General features: G+C 55.5%; 2 protein-coding genes across 3 annotated transcripts in view; one reads left to right on the forward strand and one right to left on the reverse strand.

The window, feature by feature from the left end:
- The window catches only part of SMG6 (SMG6 nonsense mediated mRNA decay factor), a 214,971-nt gene extending 198,653 nt beyond the window's left edge, over window positions 1-16,318 (forward strand). Inside the window, exons 16-19 of the mRNA XM_070394713.1 lie at window positions 7,834-7,987; window positions 10,972-11,183; window positions 11,480-11,561; window positions 14,582-16,318. Coding sequence (XP_070250814.1) covers window positions 7,834-7,987; window positions 10,972-11,183; window positions 11,480-11,561; window positions 14,582-14,712 — 579 coding nt within the window. The 3' untranslated portion in view covers window positions 14,713-16,318. The remainder of the gene's footprint in view (window positions 1-7,833; window positions 7,988-10,971; window positions 11,184-11,479; window positions 11,562-14,581) is intronic.
- Window positions 16,319-16,480: 162 nt separating this feature from the next.
- On the reverse strand, window positions 16,481-21,033 carry HIC1 (HIC ZBTB transcriptional repressor 1). Of its 2 annotated transcripts, none has more exons than XM_070394715.1 (2): window positions 20,909-21,033; window positions 16,481-19,474 (listed from the first exon to the last, which is right to left on the reverse strand). In XM_070394715.1, the coding sequence occupies exon 2, from the start codon at window positions 19,452-19,454 to the stop codon at window positions 17,310-17,312; it is 2,145 nt and encodes a 714-aa protein (XP_070250816.1). In that variant the 5' UTR covers window positions 19,455-19,474; window positions 20,909-21,033; the 3' UTR covers window positions 16,481-17,309. The 2 variants fall into 2 exon arrangements, with proteins under 2 accessions (XP_070250816.1, XP_070250815.1); XM_070394714.1 differs by lacking the exon at window positions 20,909-21,033 and adding an exon at window positions 19,795-20,179.
- Between the last annotated feature and the right edge of the window lie 988 nt (window positions 21,034-22,021).

The raw sequence follows: 22,021 nt of genomic DNA on the forward strand, positions 1-22,021 counted from the left end.
ACCTGGGTCACACTAATACAATAAGGAAGAGAAGAGCATCGAGTGAATTAAGATGGGAGAGATGGGCTGTAAATTACACTGCTCTGAACTCCATCAGTCTCCAGGGGTGTTAACTGAGAGGTGTAAGGCAAGTCCCCAGCTCCCAGCACCTTTTACAGATGCAGCAAAACAGGAACCACACATGTTTGGGGAAGGGGATATGAAGATGGGGTTGAAAAAAATCCTCCTAGCCCCCATGACAGCTATAAAGTCCAACTGAGATCTGGAGCTGTAGCCACACCCCCACTTCCCCGCTCAAACCTAGACCCCTGGTCCCAAGCTCATCTGTGGGGCTGGGGGAGGTGGGGCCCGGCCTCCCTCCGTACCTCACAGCCTGTCCTTCCCTGCTTCCGGCATTGCACAGAGGCTGGTAAGTGAGGCCGACTGGAGGTCAGAAAAGGGGTGTGGGCAGCTCTCAGAGCCTGTGCAGCTGGAGGCCCGGCTCCCAGGCAGGCCCCTGGATGCTAGGGGGCCAAATCCGCCCACCCGGGGCTTTGAGGTCACCCTCTCAAGCTCAGCCCTGGCTTTGCCTGTTGCCTGAGACAGCTGTCTTCATGTTGGGTTGGTTCTGACCACCTTGCCACTTCCCACCTTTCCAGTTCTTTTCATTCCCATTGCCTTTCTTGGGAGGTGTCCAGAGACCACAGCAGGGTACATAGTTTGTCTGGGAAATTGGTCAGAAGTGTTTCATTCCTAAGCAGGCCCCCCGGGCAAAGCAGTCACTGAAAATCCTCCTCCAGGCATGAGGCGTGGCCTCTTGGCACCTCGTACTGCCCTGGCCCTGTGAATCCCCCGCCTCCTCTCTGCCTCCATGAAGCTTTGCTGTGATTTGTGCTGCTGTCGGGCGGGGTCAGGTTTCCTGAGCAGTTGCAAACATCCCACCTGAAACATAACAGGCTCTTCCTCTGGCCACAGCTATTGTTTCCCTCCACATTATGGCCACAGTCTTGCTCTGTAGCCAGCAATGACATGTGTTCTGAAAATAGCTTCACTCCCCTGTCCCCTTCCCACCCTCCTGAAGATGCAGTCACTCCTTTGTGATGGCCCCAGGAGTTTTACTCTAAATATAGCTGCAGCCCATTCACACTGCCACCCAGCTGGAGGGGGGGCACTGTGGAACAATGGGGCATGCACAGAGCCCCCCACACCTGTATGGAAGCTAGCGGAAGACAGACACTCAGCCCTGGCTCCTAGCTGTCGGAGGCAGGGTGGGAGCCAGTGCACACTACCAGGCCAGGGGCACGTTCACGCCAGGGCAGGAAAGCACATCAGCCTGTGGAGCCGGGCAACCGCCCTCCCTACTCGAACCCATTCCAGAGCCTGTTCCAGGTTCTCCGCACACCATGGCCTGGGCCTCCGGTTTGCTTCAGCTCCTTGCCTCCCTGGCTCCCCAGCACCCACAAGGTTCTATTCTCTCACAGAACTGGCAGCCTGTTGGCTGGAACACCTTAGGCTGCTGCTTGGAGCAAGTTCAGAGGTGTCATGCTCAGCCCTGTCACTCCCTTACTATCAAGAAAGGGCACACTTCTTGGGCATTCTCAGAACAAGAGTTAGATAAAAGTCAATCTTTTTAAAAATATATATTTTTATTGATTTCAGAAAGGAAGGAAGAGGGAGATAGAAACATCAATGATGAGAGAGAAGCATTGATCGGCTACCTCCTGCATGGCCCACACTGGGTATCGAGCCCGCAACCCGGGCATGTGCCCTGACTGGGAATCAAGCCATGACCTCCTAGTTCATAGGTCAGTGCTCAACCGTTGAGCCATGCCAACCGGGCTAAAATTCAACCTTTAAAGTGCCCTTCAACCCTGAGATTCTTTGATTTTAGCCCATTGGGCACCTATGATATATCCATCTAGATCAGTGGTTCTCAACCTACCTAATGCTGCGACCCTTTAATGCAGTTCCTCATGTTGTGGTGACCCCCAACCATAAAATTATTTTCATTGCTATTTCATAACTGTAATTTTGCTACTCTTATGAATCATAATGTAAATATCTGATATGCAGGATGTATTTTCCTTGTTACAAATTGAACATAATTAAAGCATAGTGATTAATCACAAAAACAATATGTAATTATATATGTGTTTTCTGATGGTCTTAGGCGACCCCTATGAAAGGGTCGTTCGACCCCCAAAGGGGTCGCGACCCACAGGTTGAGAACCACTTATCTAGATGCAAGGTGTTGTTAGAGAAACTGTAAGGAAAGACAGCTCTCCTTAAGCTCCTTACAGTCTAGTTTAAAAATAAGATCAGTCCTCATAAAACAATCAGAAGTAGCAAGCAAGTCATCATACTCACAACTTTAAAAATGAGCCCTAGCTGTTTGGCTCAGTGGATAGAGCATCAGGCTGCGGACTGAAGGGTCCCAGGTTCGATTCCGGTCTAGGGCACATGCCCAGGTTGTGGGCTCATTCCCCAGTAGGTGGCGTGCAGGAGGCAGCCAATCAATGATTCTCTCATCATTGATATTTCTCTCCTTCTTCCTTCCTCTCTGAAACCTTTTTTTTTTTTAAATGAAACCAAGTAGCTCAGTTGGTTAGAGTGTCGTCGCAATACACCAAGGTTTTGGGTTCAATCCTCGATCAGCGCACACACAGGAAGTAACCAGTGAATGCATAAATAAGTGGAATAACAAATCGAAGTTTCTCTCTCCCTCTCTCTCTCTAGAATCAATACATAAAAATTTAAAGAAGGAAAGTGTATGTTAAGCTCTATGGTACTGACTTTGGACCTCCAGAGAAGGGATCCTAAACACAACCTTCTCATGAGCACCCAAACTTGGATGCTCAGTGTCCTGCTCCCCGGGGAGACTGGTGGCTCTGCTTTCTATAGCAAATGCAGTATCTGCTCCCTTTGGTTTCTGCAGCTCAAGAAGGAATTGCCTCCTGTGCTATTGGTGGTTATCTTACCAACTCCTATTTTTTTAAAATATATTTTATTGATTTTTTATAGAGAGGAAGGGAGAGGGATAGAGAGTTAGAATCATCCATGAAAGAGAAACATCCATCAGCTGCCTCCTGCACACCCCCAACTGGGGATGTGTCTGCAACCAAGGTACATGCCCTTGACCAGAATCGAACCTGGGACTCTTCAGTCCACAGGCCAACGCTCTAGCCACTGAGCCAAACTGGTCAGGGCACCAACTCCTATTTTTTTTTATTTCATTTCCATTTTTCATTTTTAAAAGTACCTACATGTAGTTAAAACCAACAACAACAAGACTACCACGAGTCTCATAATAGAAATGAACAGCCCTCTGCCTGGCCCCTTCCCCTCCAACTCTGCTCCCTAGTGGTTTCCCCAGATATTTACCTCCTGGATATATAGAAGGTGGAAAATGGAGCAGGGCAGGAAGAAAGGAAACTGAGCTTTGTTAAGCTGCTAATACATGTATCAGCCGCTTTGCTAGATACTTTCACATACAAGGTGACTGGAAATTTGCTGTGTTAACAAAACTCGTTTCTGGTGAAGACACTGCTCTGCTCGCCCAGAGAGGCCCAGGAATAAATTATTCCCTCACCCTGTAGAAGAAAGGAAACAGCCACGCTCCCTGTGGAGCCCTAAGGAGAAGGAAAACCTAAGGACCTCTCATGATCCAGTCTTCACGTCCCAGAACTCCTGTGTCAACTAATTGCATTACCTTTATTTGTAATTCTCAGTGTCTCAATTTTCAGTGGGTTAGCATCCCCAAATCATCCCAGTGTCTAGAAGAATGAATTTAGCCCTAGTCGGTTTGGCTCAGTGGATAGAGCTGTGGACAGAAAGGTCCCGGGTTCGATTCTGGTCAGGGCACATACTGGGATTGCAGGCTCAATCCCCAGTAGGGGGTGTACAGAAGACAGCCGATCAATGATTCTTTCTCATCATTGATGTTTCTATCTCTCGCTCTCCCTTCCTCTCTGAAATCAAAAATATATATTTAAAAAAAAAAAAAAAAAGGAATTTAGCCTCTAAAAGAGCCGCTCCTGGAAACCCACGGCTGTTAGCTTCTCATTGGATGTTATTGTGGATTCTCTCTCTCCCAGTTCCCCACCAGCTTGCTGAAGGGCACTCCATTACTTCAGAGGAAGCTGTTACTTAGCACCTCCCAGAAACAGAATTAAGTTTTTTCTCTTTCACACTTTATGACCACTTAGTCCTTATTGCCACTGGTCTGATTCAAAGTGTTAAAGCTTTCCCCTACTTCTCAGTTCACAGTCCTAGGACCACTGTAGCCAGTCTCAGCTCCTGTGCAGCTCTCCTTCCGGGTCAGCACACTGGATTCCAGGCCAGGGCCAGTCTGTCTGAATCACAGCATTCCAGTTGCGCCCCCCTCACCCCGTACCAGAGGCTTCTGCAGCTTTTTACTCATACAAACAAAAATAAATCTCACTACCGGCCTCTGAACTCCACAGCAGCATGCTTCCCCTTCTCCCCAAGCGTCCCATGGCTGTGAGTGGGGACTTGGCACTCGCCCCACCGACATCACTTTTTCACTCCCTGCGCATCCTGTGTCCTTCTCTCACCGTGCGACCCAGAGATCGGAATGGGACGTGACGGCCGGCACAGGCGCCGTGTACAGCTGCCAGGAATCTGACGGGTAAAATCTGGAAAAGTTGGGAGGGCAAATGCTAAACACACACACACACACACACACACACACACACACACACAGCGCCACTCAGAGAGGGCCGGAAACACAGACACCCACAGAAAGGACTTGCAGACTCCCGATCCTTTCTTAGTCTGCTCTTCTTTGGAGGGGACTGGGTCAGTCTCATGACCCAGGTATGAATCCCCCCCCGCCCCCTCAAAGGCCCTCTGGTACCCCAGGAGGAGAGAGATCAGCTTCATTTTATCTCCTTCACTCCATGAGGGCATGTGGGGAACAGGAAGCAGTTGTGTGGTGACTCACTGGGCAGAGCCAGGTTAAGGGAAGTTGTCTGCGGGTGTCCCTGGGACCGGATGATGGCAGCACAGCTCTGACCACCCTCATACAGCTTGACCCCACCCCACCCCTGGGGAACCAACAAGGCTGCCACTTCCCTAAGAGGCTATGGCCTCTGTTCACCTTTCTGGCCCGGAGCCAGAGCTCGGAGAACTCAGACTGCTTCCCTTGACCCTGCTCCTAGATTTTGCTTCTGTCCTGTCATCAGAACACACAAGTAGCTCAGCTAGCCCCCAGTGTCCCTTGGCCAACTGGCCTAAAGGCCCTTCTGCCTATTGCCAGCTCTAAAGGTCTGATGGAATAAGGTCTTAGGAGCTCATTCACACAGGGTCAAAACTGACAGCTAGTTCCACTTCCTTAGAGGCAAACCAGGCTGGAGTGTCATTTCTGGAGACAGAAAAACTGAGATGTGAAAGGAGTCAGTGGGACAGTGGCATAGATGCCCTGCTCAGTTAGGGCCCCGAGGCCCTGTCACCACAGATGTCAGTGCCCCTGTTCCTTCCTCACCAGTGTCAGTGCTTATTCCGTCCCTCTCACCCAGAAAGATAGTTCAGGGCCTATGATACTGAGAAAAACGTTCCTGGCAGCGGGAAAGCTGAGTAGAGAACTCCAGGAGCTGGGACAGTGAGGGCCAGGGATGCTGATGCTCCTACAATGTAAGGAGAAATAGTGGAGGGTTGTTAACTGTATCTGAGGGGGACCATGTGCTGTTCTTACAGAATACCCAAGCCGTTACACGTTATATGTCAATTACATCAATAAAAATGAAATATTTGAAAATGCCCAGGCCAAGTTTGGCAGGATTTCTGTCACCCTCTAGTTGGCAGCCCCATGGGGAGAGAGAATGACCCAAGTCCCCTAGGAAGGTGGCCAGCAGCAGTGGCACTTTCCCTTAATGAGGTGAGAGCAATAGTCCCAGCAGACTGGGCCTCAGCCGAATTTCTCATGCCTGCCAGTGTTCTGTGGCTTGTGCCTTCCACCAGCTGTGGTGGCAGTGGCAGCAACAACTTACTCATAGGGAGAGGTCCCCAGCAGGTCACAGAGAAGCCACCCCCAGCATTCAGAGGCATGCCCTTTCAGTTTTACTGTCATTGCCAGTGAAACCTGAGCACCTTCCTCACTGACTGTTAGTGGCCAGGGCTCAGCACTGTGGGACCCATCTCACTTGGCACGCACATCTACTCCCCAGCCTGTGCCTGTGGCCCTGTGAGCTGGTGTGTGGTAGAAGGCCATGAGAGGGCGTAACGGGGCTGGGACCTGCTCTCCAGGCCCTCGCCAGGTTTGTGTGAGTGCCCTCCAGCTCTGTACACTGGGAGCACGCCATCTGGGCAGATGCCAGCAAATCAGTTTGGTTCTTGGCCATGGCCCCCAGAAGAGGAAGCCACACAATAGTGACCTTGCTCTGTAGTGACAGGCATACCCACAGCCACTGCCACACATAAGGCTCTATCAGACTGAAGAAAATTGGCTTTTTCCAGATGTGCATGGAGCTTCCCTGAAAGATGTGAACAGCCATAAGACTAACAAGCACGAGGCGTGTGCTTTCCAAGGTGTGGTGCTCAGGCCACAGGTGCTACACGAGATGGTTTTTCAGTGATGATGCATAAGGGACACTTTGACTTTCCGTTATGGAAATTTAGCTTGCCCTAGTAAACATGTGACTTGGCTGTCACACCCTTGGTACCATGGATGTCATTGCTTAAGAAGAGGCTAGGCGCCCTGGCCGGGTAGTTCAGTTGGTTAGAGTGCCGTCCCAGTACGCCAAGGTTGTGGATTCAATCCCTGATGAGGGCACATACAAGAAGCAACTGATGAATGCATAAATACGTGGAACAAGAAATCGATATTTCTCCCTCTCTAAAATCAATAAAATACCCTTGCTGGCGTGGCTCAGTGGTTTAGTGTCAACCTGTGAACCAGGAGGTCACAGTTCGATTCCCAGTCAGGGCACATGTCCGGGTTGCAGGCTCGATCTTCAGTGTGAGGTGTGCAGGAGGCAGTCAATCAATGATTCTCTTTCATCATTGATGTTTCTGTTGCTCTGTCCCTCTCCCTCCCTCTCTGAAATCAATAAAAATATTTAAAAAACAAAATCAATAAAATACAGTGGGGTTTTTTTAAAAAGAGGCTAAGCAAAAAATGAGTTGACTTAAAGTCAATTTAAAGAAAAACATCAGGTAAGTAATAGTGTAGGTTGTATAGAGTTATGGAAGAGGAGTGCAAATAGAACACAAAAGACTAATATTTAGGAGACACTGCTGGGGAGGCAGGGGGTGGGAGTTGGCAATTCTGATCAATCTGAGTTTTTCTCTGTGCAAACATACACAGATTAGGGATCAGGCCCTAATCTGTCACCTGTGTGGACTCCTGCTGCTGTGGGAGACTTTGAGATTAATTATTAGTTGTCAGCATCACTTTTTTTGTGTAGTCTTGGAGTTTAACTTTTTTTTTTAACCACACGTGGTGAAGTAAATTGAAATACAAATTGTTTGGGATCTATATGTACATATATAAAGTGTCTGAATTGAGAAAGAACCAGACACGCCCTTAAAGATTTTTAGCACAAGGTCTTACTTTCAGAGGCCTGTTATTTTGAATACCATCGGGTCCTTTCTCAGTCCTAGGCAGGGTTTCAGTCACGCCCATTCCCTGGGCCATTTGGTCTATGTCCATTTTTATTGCAGTGTTTTGCCCAGCCCGTGGGCCTGTCCCTCAGGCCTGACAGGGGCTAGCTGTTCTTCTGGAGGGGAAAGAGGTTCAGGGGGCAGGATGCTGACACAGTGTGGAGTCAGTGCCTGGTTCACCCACCCTCCTGCCTGCTCACTCTTTGGCTCACTCACCATTCTGTGTCCTTGTAGGCTGTCCTGGAGGACCACAGTCAGATGAGGCAGATGGAGCTCGAGATCAGACCCTTGTTCCTCGTACCAGACACCAACGGCTTCATTGACCACCTGGCCAGTCTGGCACGGCTTCTGGAGAGCAGGAAGTACATCCTGGTGGTGCCCCTCATCGGTGAGTCAGGCTAGAGCAGCCCTGCACGTGCACAGCAGCCCCCTCTACGCACATGTCCCCAGCTCAGGGGCCAGGCAGGCAGAGCCCTGCTGTGTGTGTAAGACAGGATTTGCAGAGAAGTAGGGAATGTGTGGGGCAAGGAAAATTGTTTAATAATCAAAGCAGTTCAAATTATTATGGCTGATCCATGGCTTAAACTGCTTGAGCAAATGTACTCCTGTGTCCCAGCAACCAGAGGCTGCATGAGCCCAGCCCTTGTTTTTATCCTTATAAAGCTTGCAGTAAAACAGCAAAGCTGGTTCCCGTTATTGGTAAACACTCAGCCCTGGCAGATAACGGCAGTGCTGCTGGGTGGTCTGGCAGGGAGGCTGGGAGGATTTTGAAGTGGTTAGATGCCTTTGGTCTGATTGTCTTGTAGCTTTTCATGATCATTCTGTTGGTTCGAGGTAGCATTCTTCTGGCCAGTGTCACCCTAAGGCCAGGCCGACAGAAACCCTCCAGAGCAAGCCCTTGGCTCATGCCTATGGATTCCTGCCACTTGGGCCCTTACCACTGTCTGGTCATTGGTGCTGGTGCAGGGTCAGCATCTCAGAACCCAGCTAGCTCACTTCCATCCTCAGGCCAGAGGAGCCCAGCTGGGCTGTCTCCAGGAGACTGTCTAGGCACCCTTAGTTCTTGGAGCTCTGTGGTAGGTCAGGCCCAGGATGGGCTTTGGGCTCTAGGCTCCTTTCTAATCTAACTGATACAGCTAATGTAGCTGAGGGCTCTGCTGTGGAGGAAGAGGGTCTGAGAGAGGATTGGGAAGCCCAGGGTTTTTAATGTCCCTTCTCAGCAGCCACTTGGAGCAAGTTTGGGATCCCTGTCCTCTGGAAAAGCCACCAGACTGGCAGTCAGCCTGCCAAGCCACCTCTGACATCCATGCCAAGATGTTCCATTGGGCCTTCCCTCCCAGTCCCAAGTGTCTTAGTGCCAGATGAGGGTGGAAACAAAGGGCAGGAAACATCCGCCCCTGCAGAGGCTATAGAACCCTGGGGGGTTGTGGGAAACACGTTAGCACCACCTGAGAATGTTGGCACTGAAGCAGCCCTCGTCCCGCCTCCACCCTCCCTGTCTTCCTTCCCCCTCCCCATGTGGCCTGGCCAGAACCTCTTAAACCCAGGCTCTTAGACCTAAGGAAAGGATTTCTGTTCTTCAGCAGGCAAAGCAACAAGACCATCCTGTTGTTCCAACTCCCCTCTTCCCTCGCTGGGTCCTGGGTGGGAAAGCTTTCAGGATAATGCATCTCTGCTTTCCCTCCAGGAGATGTTCAGGGGGAAGAAAGTAAGTTGGGCACCTTTTTTGCTAGGTGGTCAGGAAATGGTGTAACTGAGAGAGGTGACACCTCAGGAGCCTCAGGCACCATCCCAGGCTACAGGGTTTTAGTTCCCCAGCATGGTTTGGGCCCCTATTATGTACATGGTCTCCTTATTCTCTGGTGCTCCAGTGAATGGCAGGGCTACAGCCCTTGGTTTGGAGAAGCTTGTGGTTCCGTGGAGAAAGCCAGATTTGGTGGATAAGGAGCAAATATATGCGAAAACCCAGAGGATACATGCTGAATAAATAGATGGCCCCCAGGGGCGTTGGGAAATGACAACTCTGTTAAAACAGTCCAGGCCAGCCTCTTTGAACCTTCCTCAGCTGGGCAGGGCCTTGGACTCTCAGGGGCTGTATAGGGAGCTCCTGTTTAATGAAGCTCCCTCAGTAGACTCCTGCCCCATGTCCAGAGCACAAAGGGTTAAGCCAACAGCCTTCCCTGCTTGTTTCTTGTGCTCTTTAACCTGCTCCATGCTCCTTAGGCCTGACCCCAGCATCAAGAAACCCCGCCTGGTGCAGAAGCACAAACAAGCTTCCCCTTTGAAGCCTGTTTAGTTTGGAAGCAGGAAAGCAGATTTTGGGATGGAATACCAGTTTTTTGTGTTTGATGTTCTGTTTGCTGTACCGTATACCCATCCACCACTATTCCCCAACCTCAACCATACATTGTGTGGACACTTTAGCCTCAGGTTGCTGAAAGCATGGGCATCGTGTGTGTGTGTGTGTGTGTGTGTGTGTGTGTGTGTGTGTGTGTGGTGTGTGTTCCCACATGGGCCTTTTCCAGAAAGTGTCTCTGAATACCCAGACAGTGAGTGCCAGGCTCACCATGGAACAGCATGCTCATGCTGATTCCCCAAGCCATGAATCATTGCACCGAGGAGAGGCCTCAGACCCCAAAGTCTCCCAGAGCCCCCAAGGAGTGCATATTTCCCACTTGACCTCAGGCTTTTGGCTGGAATTTTGGAAAGAATCTTCACCAGAAAATGAAGCCGTGTCCCAGACACATAGGCAGGCAGGCAGACAGGCACACATGCACACACACACACACACGCGCGCACACACACACACACGTGCAGCATCAGAGGAGGTGAATGTGCCAAGGGCATGGTTTGGGGGAATACCAGGGCTCTTGCAAGTGAGGCCATGACTACTGAGTTCCACTTGGTAACCTCCCTGCCCTCTGCTGGGGCATGGGGCACAGAACTTTGCCCCCTCTTGAACTGCTGTGGTTGGGGGCCCAAGTGGATGAGGGAGAGTGCCTCTTTCCCTTTAAGCTGCTCCATACCCTTACCTCTCCTGAGGGATCCTTTCAGTTTGATCCTATAACTAAGGAATGCAATAGAGGGGCCAGGTTTCTTCCTCTGAATTCAGCAGCTCCAGAAAATCCCTGTCAGTTCCTCCCAGGAGAAGCTCAGGGCCTGGAGGAAGAGGCAGAAAGAGGAGAGAGCACTGTGGAAAGTCTGGGATGCTTCTTGCCCCCTAAGGTCCTCTGCTTTCCCTGGAAGACTCCTGTGGGGCAGGATGGATTCTGTGGTTTGGGAGGGGCTGGCTGGGAAAGCGAGGCCTAGGGTAAAGATAGACATAATTGCTGATTGCTGAGGCTGATGCCTTGTGGAACTGTATCTCCTCAGTGATCAATGAGCTGGATGGCCTGGCCAAGGGTCAGGAGACAGATCACCGGGCTGGGGGCTATGCCCGTGTGGTGCAAGAAAAGGCCCGGAAGTCCATCGAGTTCCTTGAGCGGCGATTTGAGAGTCGGGACTCTTGCCTGCGGGCCCTAACCAGCCGTGGCAACGAACTCGAATCCATCGCCTTCCGCAGTGAGGACATCACTGGCCAGCTGGTAAGACCCCCGGCAGAAAGGGAGATAGCCGGCCTTCAGATCAGGGTCCCCAGGAGCAGGGGACTAAAGGAAGGTCAGTCAACCTGGGCAGCTGAGGGGCAGCCACCATCGAGGCCCAGGAATGGGAATTCGTGTCCTATAGATCACTCTTGGCACAGTTGGACCCGCCAGGGCATGGATGGGAGGGGCTCTGGGAGGTGACCCTCCCCAGCACCCCAGAGGCAGAGTATATCTGTGCCTTCTCTGCCTGGCACCCCCTCCTGCCCAGTAGCACTCCTCACGCTGTCTTCCTCCAGGGTAACAACGATGACCTGATCCTCTCCTGCTGCCTTCACTACTGCAAAGACAAGGCGAAGGACTTCATGCCCACCAACAAAGGTACAGCCTGCCTCTGCCTCAAGATCACCCATCCCCGGCTTTACCTTGTCCTGCCACCCTTGGCTGTAGGAGAGTTTGAAAAAATGGGGGGTCAGTGCTGAGGCAAGCTTAGTTTCCTGCTCTCCTGTCATGGCTCCCCCACCCCTAGGAGATGTCAGGTGGGCCAAGCAGGGATGGGCCTAGCCCAGGAAGCCAGCCCCAGGCAGTGAGCTTTCCCACTCGGCGTGCATCCATTTCCTTTCTTGGGTCCTCAGTGAGTTCTCTGACAGCAAGAATGTCTCTATGATTCAGTGTAGCTTATTCTGGCCACAGTCTCTTGAGCCCAGCCCTCTGCTCTGCGAGGACAGTCCCCAGTGGTCCCTGCTCTGGGCCATGCTCATCCTCTTAGTTCATCCCTGATGTCTGCCCTGTGCCAGGCGTGGGCGGAGGTGCTTCCCCAGTGAGTGGTGGGTTTTTTTTCTCTCCCTATGGCGGTAAGCTGCAGTGCTTCACAGGCTGGCTGGAGTTGGGGGCGAGAGCTTGAGCTCCTCACTCAACCCGGAACTTCCTGTACAGCCCTTTGGAGTCAGTGAAACTCAGGTTTTTCTGCTCCTGACTCCCAGGAATCTGACATTTCTTTTGGAAGGAATAGCTCAGTGTCATCTGCAGAGCTGATAATTCTCACCATTTGTATATGTAGTCTCTTGTCATCGTCTTTTAGTCATCACCCACCTCTGCTCATTTTCTTAACCGTGGCTCCCAGGCTGGTCTGGGGGCTGACTTCTTTCCTACTGCTCCTCCCACCCACGTTAGTGCAGCCTTCACTCCTGCCTCGGCCTCTGCACCAGGGGTTGATAATGAGTCCATACTGCTCTTCTTCAGACAGGTCCTGCCACAGGGCTTGCACCTACTGTCCCTTAGTACCAGATTTGGAACATTCAAGGGTAAAAAGGAGTCCAGGCTAAGTCAAACGGGAACCTGAGCTCTGCTCCCAGGCAGCTTCCTAGAGGGGCACCTTCTGGGCGAGGTAGGCAGGCGTGCAGAAGGCCTGTCTTGTTGGGAAATATGGGACAGATACTGCTGCGGCCCCACCCAGCCTCAGAGCTGTTTCGTTCTTAGCAGAGACACATTTTGGCTTGGGCCATACTAGTCTCCCCATCCCCCACCCCCACTTCACCCTAAACAGCCTACAGGAACCCACTGCCATCCTGAGGTCCACCCCTATCAGAATTACATCAGCAACGGCTGGTGTAATCAAACCCTATTTGTCAGTGTGAATTCTTAGCAGATTAACTTGTCAGATTCACAGAGAAACTGTCACCAAATGTTTATGTGTAAACGATGTTGAATTTTAAAATCATGTGGATTATGGCGGATGGGGCCTGACAAGATGACTGCCTCTGGTTTCTAACAAAGTGAAGTTACCAGTGTCAAAACAGAGGATGTTTATTGTTAAAAATGTCTCAAAGTATCCACAGAAACCCCTGAAGACCCCTGCCAGCAACGCTGGGCCTCGGTTGGCTGACCTAAAGCCTGGGGCTCTCCTGGTCTGAGTCCCAGGGCAGGAATGGCGGGGCTGCAGACAGACTCGGGCAGCCAGCTGGGAGTCCCACACAGCACCGCACAAGATACCACCCCACCCCACCCTGCACTCACACTCCCCAGAGGGTCAGGCCCAGACAGTTGAGTGGTCTCAGAGCATCCCCTTTACCCATGGCCACCTTCCTCTCCCTCTTGCCCACCACAGCCCCTCACCTCCCATCACACCCTCCTTTCACTTCTCCCCTTCTCTCTTCACCATCAGCCTCAAGTACCTCTCCCTCCTCCTTCCCCCAAACTGCTCCCAAGGCTGACAGCCAGTTCTCAGCCTCCCTGCCTGGAGCTGGAAAGCCTGAAACTGCTCAGGTCCAACATGGACGTTTGCAATCCCCCAGCCCAGCCAGTACCCGCAGTCAGTAAGCCCCGCAGGATGTTCCCTGTGCCTCACTGTCTGCCGGCCCTCCGTCTGGAAGCACCCAGCCTGGGACTGAGGAGTGGACTTGCCACCTGAGGGGCCTTGCCAGGGGTGGGAGTGTCACTGTGTGAGTACTTGGCCCTAGTTTAAGTTCTCCCCAGTACATTAAAAGGTTAGGGAATTAGGGGAAGAGAGGTGGTGGGCGACTTCCTGCTAAAAGTCCTCTAACAAGAATGAAGGCTATTTGTGTCAGTATAGAAAGATCTTTAAAATGTATAAAATTTGAATAAAGTAAGTATGGTTAGTATAATTGTAAAGTTGTGGGGGGAAGCTTATATAACAAATATATATATACTTGTAAATGTGTATAAAGAAATCTGGAAGCATACAGAGGTCTACCCGGGAGCAAGGCAGGGACACAGGAAGGGAGAGAACTGGGAGGATGAGCCTGGCTTTACCTTTCCGTTTTTCCTCTTCTGTGCTTTTCACCATGGCTTATTTTTATTTAATAGAGGAAATCATTTGACTGTAGCCTCAGGACCACCTTCGTATGACTTTGCCAAGGACCTTTTTGCCCTTCCCTCAGAGCTCCCTTGAGCTAACCCCTCTCCTCACATCTGGGAGGCCTGGATACTGTTTTCTACGTCTTAATAGGGTATTAAGACCTGCTGGCCTTGGAGGGAGAGGATGTGTAGAAGACAAGTGTTCTGAGTTCAGGACCAGCCATGCAGTAGGAGTGGGAGGAAAGGGGCTGCTTCTGCTCCCTCAGTTCAGAGTGCTGGGAGAGGCTGTGTGGAGGCCAGTGGTTTGGGCAGCTCTCAAGACACAAGACAGCACAGTCCTGTGCAGGAGACAGGGGTCCAAAGCAGGAGGCCAGCCTCTCCGCATGGCCCTCCCGAAGCCAGCAGGGGAGGGGCGTCCTCAGCTGATCATCTGCCTGAGGGAAAGGATTTGTGGAAGGGGCCAAGAAATGCCTGATCTTCATGCATCCCCCTCCCCCAGGACCATGCTCCCCTCCAGAGAGAGGAGAGGCTGGCAGTGTCTGTCTCCTGCCTCAGAGAGGTTCTCTGCTCTCTTGTGCCAACAGAGGAGCCCATCCGGCTACTGCGGGAGGTGGTGCTGCTGACCGATGACCGAAACCTGCGTGTGAAAGCACTGACGAGGAATGTGCCTGTGCGGGACATCCCGGCCTTCCTCACGTGGGCCCAGGTGGGCTGAGGGGGCCACACAGGGGCCCACCCCCCATGGAACCGTTCCTGAGAGGCCACCAGGTGCCCAGTGTAGCACGGAAGATGCCCACATGCCTGAGCCACCAAACCACCCAGACAATAAACCATCCTCTTCCAACCCACACCGTGGCCGTGCTGTGGGGGAGCTGCTCCTCACAGAGCCCCTCCCAAGGGTTGGGCGGAAGCTGCTGGGACCCTCCTGGGCTGTCAAGATTTAGTAGGGAGGTGGCTGGCTGCAGTGACAGCGGGTGGGCGAGCTAGATAGGCTGCCCATGCTCTCAGTCTTTCTCCCTCCCCTGCCTACTTAAAGGGCTGGGGGAAGGCTTTCTAAGCCTCGGGAGTCAAGTGGAGATGGGTTAAGGAGGTTAGAATTTCCATCAGATGCAGGTGAAGTCACGGGTCCTTTTAATCTCCATCAGAACCCCTGTGCTGAACGTGTCCAAGGGGCTTGGCCACGCCATGAAGAGAGTGCCCAGGGGGTGTCTTTCCCTCAAGGCCTGGGTTCCCACATGGACCTAAGTTGGGCTCTGGACACCATGTTCCATACAGCAGCCCTAGATCCCCACTTCTTCTGCCCCAAACACCACCACCCCCCCCCCCCCCATCCTGCTGCTCTTCCTGCCCTTATCAATCTGGGTCCATTACACTTTGCCCTTTTCCCCGTGGATGGTCAGGAGTCTAGAGGGAAGGGACATCTGGTCTCAGGCCCATGCTTCCTGGGTGGCCTTTGCCTGCTTCCTCTCCCCTTGGCCTTCCTTTTGCTCTAGTTCCCACTGGACAAAATTTCCTGATTTTTCTAATTTCTCCTCTCCTCTCCCCTTGTCCTCCTCTCCCCCCTGCATCAGCACCCCCCTCCTCTTTCTAGTTGATCCTTCTCACCTTCCTGGTCCCCTCAATCTCACCTCAGTTCCTTGCCATGGATGTTCTCACTCTGAATCTCCCTCTTCCTCCAGTACCTGTACCAGGAACCTAATTAAGCTCCCCCTCCCCCAACCTTCTTTCCCAGGCCCCTGTGCTATGAGAATCTTCCAGGCTCGTGCCTGGGAGAGAGCATTGCCTAGCCTGGAGTTTGCACCCTATTTCTAGCTTTCCCTAGAAGAGCTTGACACAGGGCCTTTGAGTTTTTTGTCGCCTCTTTAGTTGGCACCTGTGTTCAAAGCCTCACTCAGGAGGCTTCCTACTGCACTGGGGATTCATTCTCTCAACCCAGCAACAGGGGTGCGGGGAAGACAGGGTTTTGACGAGAAGCCAGGATTAAGTTTTGATGGGACCAGTGGGGGTATCCCTTAGAACCCCTAACTATATGTAGCCTGCCCAGAGGATGGGAGCTTGGCTGTGCCCTCCCGAGGCCCGAGAGTATGCCAGAAGGAGGACGGACTGTACAGGGGAGCCACAGCCAATGGTTTGGGGGTATAAATTTCCCAGGGCCTCAGGAAACTGGGCTCTTTGAGTACAATGTCCCCAGCCTCCTTTGAGATCCTCTGCCCTGGATGAAGGCTAATGACTGGGTGGGTGGGAGACCCGGGTGGGAGACCCAGCTCTCCTTTCTGTCCTATTTGCAGCACTGGTTTTGTTTCCTTAATAAATTTTTAGTTATGAGATATACCTGACCTCTTGCTGATCTGTCTCTGGGACTGGGGAGGGAGGAAGGTCCAAGGCTCTGCCCCTGTGTCTGGTCCCTCCACACACCACCACCCCCTCCCTGGTGCTGGCACCAGGTCCTAGTGCAAGGCAGAAGAGAGCTGCAGGGTCCAGGGTCCTTGGTTACTGCTTTATTGCTTTCTGGTTCGAGTATAGAAAATGGAAGCGGCTCTGGAAGAGCCTGTGTACAAGGTAGAAAATATACAAAAGAGGAGGAGGGAGCTAAAGAGACCACGTTCCAGCCCAGCCCTGCCTGGGCTCGGGAATGGGGCTGCCCGGGGCGCATGCAATAAATATGGTCCGGGGCCTCGGGGAAGGGGGAGAGGACACCGCAGGAGTGGGAGACCGGGTAGACCGGGCTGTCTCAGCCCTCTGACTTCAGAGGGAGGGAAGGGTTGGCCCTGGGGATAGTGCCGCTTGTGCAAAATGAGGAACTTCACATTATCAGTCCCGGGGCGGGTGGGAGCGGGGGGCAGGGGGCCCTCCGGCCGGCTCAGTCCCCTCCCAGCTCCCTAACCCTGCCCGACGCTCCGACCCCAGCGGGGAGATTCACAGTGAGAATGGGTGTGGTCGCAAGGGCCGGAGGTAGGGCTGGGAGCGCCCCAACAGTGACACCCCTACCCCCAAGAGCAGCACGGAGCCGGGGGAGGGGGCCAACGAACCACAGGAAGAGGCGGAGAAGGGCCGGGGGTCTCCTTTGGTCAAAGCTGATATCAAAAATATAAATCTCCCTTCCCCCAACCCACCCCCATCCCCGGGCTAAGGCACAAAGCAGTGAGGCCAGGTGAGGCCGCGGAGGTGGGGCCGCCGCCACTGCGGTGACGCTGCCACTGCTGCTATGGTTGTCCCGGCGAGGTTTGCCTGCTAGCTGCCGCCGCGCCGCTCCCTAGGAGCGCGGGCCGGGGGGCCACGCGGCAGCGACCAGGCCGGCCGGCAAGGGGCGCCCTAGGTGGGGGAGAAACGGTCGATGGTCCGGCCGTCGGGCCCCGCAGCCAGGTGTGCTCCCTGGCTCAGCACCTCGGCCGCCTTGTCCGGGCTGAGGCCCAGCTCCGCGGTGAACTTAGCCAGCGGGTAGAGGCTCTCGAGCGCCACCTTGGGGTCGTGCAGGAAGTGCGTGGTCTGCGCCAGCAGCTCGGCAGCGGCCGCCTTGTCCTGCTGCTTCAGGCTTAGCTGTTCAGCTGTGAGGCGGGCCACAGCAAAGACGCCCTCGGGGAAGTCGAGTTTGCCTTTGCCATCCGGGCCAGGGACGCCGGGCAGCCCCCCGAGCCCCGCCAGCGCCCCAGCGGCGCCAGCTGCGCCACCCACGGCGTGCATCTTCATGTGGCTGATGAGGTTGCGTTGCTGGGCGAACTTGCCCCCGCACACCTGGCACTCGTAGGGCTTCTCGCCCGAGTGTATGCGCATGTGCTCGGTGAGGCGGTATTGGCGCGTGAAGCGCATGCCGCACGCGTCGCACGCAAAGGGTTTGAGGCCCAGGTGGCTGCGCATGTGGCGCGTCATGGTCCCGCGCTGCGTGAACTTCTTCCCGCAGATGGTGCATGGATAGGGCCTGGTAAGCCAGTGCGTCTTCTCGTGCTGCCGCAGTGTGGCCGGGTCCTTGTAGCTTTTGTCGCACGACGCGCAGCGGTATGGCCGCAGCAGTTCGCCCAGTCCGCCGGGAGCACCACCGACCTTGTCCCCACCCCCTCCAAAAGGGGGCCCGAGGCCGGCGGCTCCCGCCGCTACCTCAGCCGCCTCGGCCCTGCCATATAGTGCCTCCTCCTCCTCCACGTGCGCCTCCACATGCGCATTCAGCTGCTCAGAGCTGGGAAAGCCCTTGCCGCACGGGATGCACACGTACAGGTTGTCGCCGAAGCTCTCAGGCTCGCCATAAGCCAGGTGGGGACATGGGTAGCCCTCGAGGTGGCCGCCGGGCGGGCTGGGGTCCTCGCTGCTGCCAGTCTCCTCGCTGCTGCTTTTGTAGTCGTCGCCGTCGCCACCTGCGCCGGGCCCGTCCAGGCTGCCCGGGTAGCGCGGCGGCGGCGCCAGACCAAGCGGAGGCCCCCCGGGCGAGGTGGCCGGGTCCCCGCCGCGCTCCTCGCAGCGCTCGCCCGGGGAGCCGCGCTCCCGGCCCAGCTCATCGCCGTAGCTACCCAGGCCTGGCTCGTGCTTCATCCAGCGGTAGAGGAGGCTGGGCCCGTCAGGGCGGCCGGGGGGCTCGGGTCCCGGACTGGCGCTGCCGCCACGGAACGGGTCCGGCGGCTGTATGACCTCCTCCAGCTTCTGGAAGGGCAGGGGCGGCAGCGGAGGCAGGATGAGCGGCGGCTCCTTGTAGGCTGCGGGGCCGGCGCTGGGAGGGCTGTCTGGGCGCGGAGGCAGCTCGCGCTCGCCCGGAGGCCTCTCGGGAGGCACGGAGCTCGGCGGGCTTTTCTTGGACAGGTCCAGGCCGCAGAGCGGAGAGCAGCGGCGCTCCGGGGCGCAGAGTGCGGCGGCCGGGCCGGGGCCCGAGGCATACAACTCAGCGCAGTGCGTGTTCACTGCGGCCTCGGGGCCCGACGGCGGCTCGGCGCTGGGCGGCGGCGGAGGCCCGGCTGGGGACGAGTAGCAAGCCTGGATGACGGGCGTGGCCGACCGCAGGCCCCGGCCCGGCCGCCCGTACGGTGCATAGCCGCCGCCGCCGCCGCCGCCGCCCCGCAGGTGGCAGTACTTGCCGTGGCGTTTGAGGCGCTTCTTGCACAGCGCCACGAGGTCGGGGATCTGCAGGTAGCTGGCAGCGGCCAGTACAGCGCCCAGGCTCGGCTCGGTCCCCGGAGCCACTGCTGCCGACGCTGCAGCCTCTGCGCCATCAGCCAGGCGGCCGGTGTAGATGAAGTCCAGCACCAGGCGGAACACGGCCGGGCTCACCATGTCATGGTCCAGGTTGAGCAGGTTGTCATGCACCACCAGGGACTTGAGGTAGGCGCTGCTGGCCGCCAGCACGTTCTTGTGCGCGCGGAAGAGGGCGTTCTGCACCACGATGATCACGTCGCACAAGAAGCCCTTGGTGCGCTGGTTGTTGAGCTGCAGCAGCAGCTGCCTCGAGTGGCCGGGCGCCTCCATCGTGTCCAGCATCGTCTGCCCAGCACAATCTCCTGCGGGGATACACACCAGTCGGGTCAGGGCCGCAGGAGCCCTCGCTGCCTGTTCCCAGCCCAGCGCCTCTCCCCTCCACTTCCCCTTCCCTTCAACTGGGCAGAGGCATCGAGCACCAGCCTGGGCACTGGTGGAGGATGAGTAGCCTCCGAGTGTGGGCGCCTGGACCGGACCAGAAGGAGCAGAAGAGTGGCTGGTGGAGAGGAGGCCAGGCTGGCCTGCACCCCCTTGCCCGGAGGCACCGGGTACACAAGCTGGGTCCTGGGGGCTTCGAAGAGGAAAACTGTTTGGATGAAGTGACCCTTTCAGAGACAATTACCCGATTTGAGGAAAATGTCCGCTTCAGGAAAAGTCATTCAGGACCGAGGAGTTTGCCCAACTGGGATCTGAGGGAGCCGAGTGAAAAGCGCCTCCCGCCTCGGGAGAAGTTGCCCCAGCTGGGGGAAGTGATCCGGAGGAGGGGAGCGCTGGGGCCGCCGTGGTGCCGCCCTGGCCCGGGGCTGTCAGGCCCTAGTTGGGGCCCGGTCGGCGGCTGCGGCACCTCACGGCGAGCGGAGGCAGCCGCTGCCGTGGCGGGCAGAGCACGAAGGCCGGGTCCCGGCGCGGGGAGGGCGTTATATCAGGGCAGGAGGCTGAGGCAGGAAGCAGGTGGGGGGGAGGGGGAGCCACGCAGCTCCCAGGGGAGGGAGGGGGCAGCGCCCCGGGCGGGCACGGCGCACAGCCGGCTGCGGCCCTGACCCCGGCCTGCGCCCCACCCGAGTCCCGGCCCGGCCTCGGCCTTAGGTCTGCATTCACGGCCCGGCGCCTCCCTCCCCAGCTCCCCTCTGCCCCTTCTCCACTGGAACTCCGCCGCCCAAACTTAGGAAAAAGTTTCCCAACTTCAGCCAGACCGGGAGGGGCGCGCCAGCCCCAGTCCCTCAACTCCCAGCTTTTCCTCTCGCCCCCCATTTCAGCAGCCGGGCAGCGGCAGGGCCTGAACCGAGCTCTGAGCTGCCCTGCCCGCCAGCTCGCCAGCCCGACACTGTTCCCCGCCTGGTCCGCAGGGCCTCAAGGCCCGTTACCTGCGCCTGCAACCGGGCCAGACTTCCCTCCCCGCGGCGGTGGCAGCTCCTAGCCGGCGCCCCACCCGCCCTGCTGCCAGGAGCCGAGCCGTGCCAGGGCAGCGCCCCTGCCAGCCCCACCCGCCAGCTCTCCCCTTCCTCGCCTCTCCAGCCCATGTGCGGGCAGAGCCTGCCCGGGCTGCTGACCCCGCCGTGAACCCGGAGCAGATCAGCGATCCGGTGGTCTTAAGTCCTCTAAGGGCGACACCCGAAGTTCTGAACGCTAGCCGCGTTGGGACGCTCGCACCGGAGGATGCACCCGAGGCGGCTAGAGCGCGAGGACTGGGCTGTCCTGGTCCCCTGTCCCTCCCGGTCCCCAGCCCGAGGACCCACCTGGGGGGCATGTCGGAAGCCCCGGGCCCGGCTGCCGGCGGATCCAGGGGGGACGTGGCTGCGCTGCGCTGCCCTCCGCCCGCCGGGCCCCCGGTCGGTCTGTCCTGCTGGTCCGTCCTCCCCGCGTCCTGGTCGCGTCTCAGCCCCGCCGCGCTTTCCGCACACTCTTATCTGGAGCGGCCCGGGCCAGCAGGCTCTGCTGCAACTATGGCGCCACCTCGCGGCAACGCGGAGCTTTGCGCGGCACAGCCACGACCTCCCTTCCGTGCACCTGGGCTGGAGGGCTAGCAGATGCGCAGCTGGATCCGGGAAGGGGGGCTATTCGAAAGGTCACCCTCCCAGATTGCCCACCTGGGGACCCAAGTCGCGGACATAAGAGCCACAAACATCCCGGGGTCTTGTGCTGAACGCTTCCGTGTACATATTTCCAGATTCTCACATTGCCCCAATTCGGAGAAGTCCTGCTTTCAAGGAGGGAACTCTGGTGACAGTAGATGGTGGAAGGGAAGTTACAGAAATCTTAAGGGGGGAGAAGATAGACAAGATCTTGGTTAACTCTTTTTAGACATTCCTGTATGGGACTATTTATACCAGCGATTCTCAACCTGTGTGTCGCCTAAGACCATCGGAAAACACATATATAATTGCATATTGTTTTTGTGATTAATCACTATGCTTTAATTATGTTCAATTTGTAACAATGAAAATGTATCCTGCATATCAGATATTTACATTACGATTCATAACAGTAGCAAAATTAAAGTTATGAAGTAGCAACGAAAATAATTTTATGGTTGGGGGTCACCACAACATGAGGAACTGTATTAAAGGGTCGCGGCATTAGGAAGGTTGAGAGCCACTGATTTATACCCACCCCAAGCACACCCACCCTCACTCATACACATGCGTTAGGTATGCACAGAATAAGCTCATTTGCAGCCAGATCCTCTCCAGATTTTGACACCAATGGGCGCGCATGTTTACACAGACACACACTTGCCCCCTTCTGAGAGCCAAGTTCAGCTCTTTGGGATACTCCGGGGGCTGCCACTGGGATCCTCCGTGAATCTGGACAGAGGGGTTACCCAAACAGCTCGCCCTGAACTTGGTCTC

This window comes from Myotis yumanensis, unplaced genomic scaffold (assembly GCF_028538775.1).
Source record: "Myotis yumanensis isolate MYYU_CA2020_CCGP unplaced genomic scaffold, mMyoYum1.0.hap1 SCAF_16, whole genome shotgun sequence".
Classification (NCBI taxonomy): domain Eukaryota; kingdom Metazoa; phylum Chordata; class Mammalia; order Chiroptera; family Vespertilionidae; genus Myotis; species Myotis yumanensis.

Coding starts and splice junctions, on each gene's coding strand:
- HIC1 (XM_070394714.1), bottom strand. CDS start 19,831: ATGACTTTTCCTGAAGCGGACATTTTCCTCAAATCGG. Junction 19,475..19,794: donor GGACATTTTCCTCAAATCGG/GTAATTGTCTCT, acceptor GTATCCCCGCAG/GAGATTGTGCTGGGCAGACG.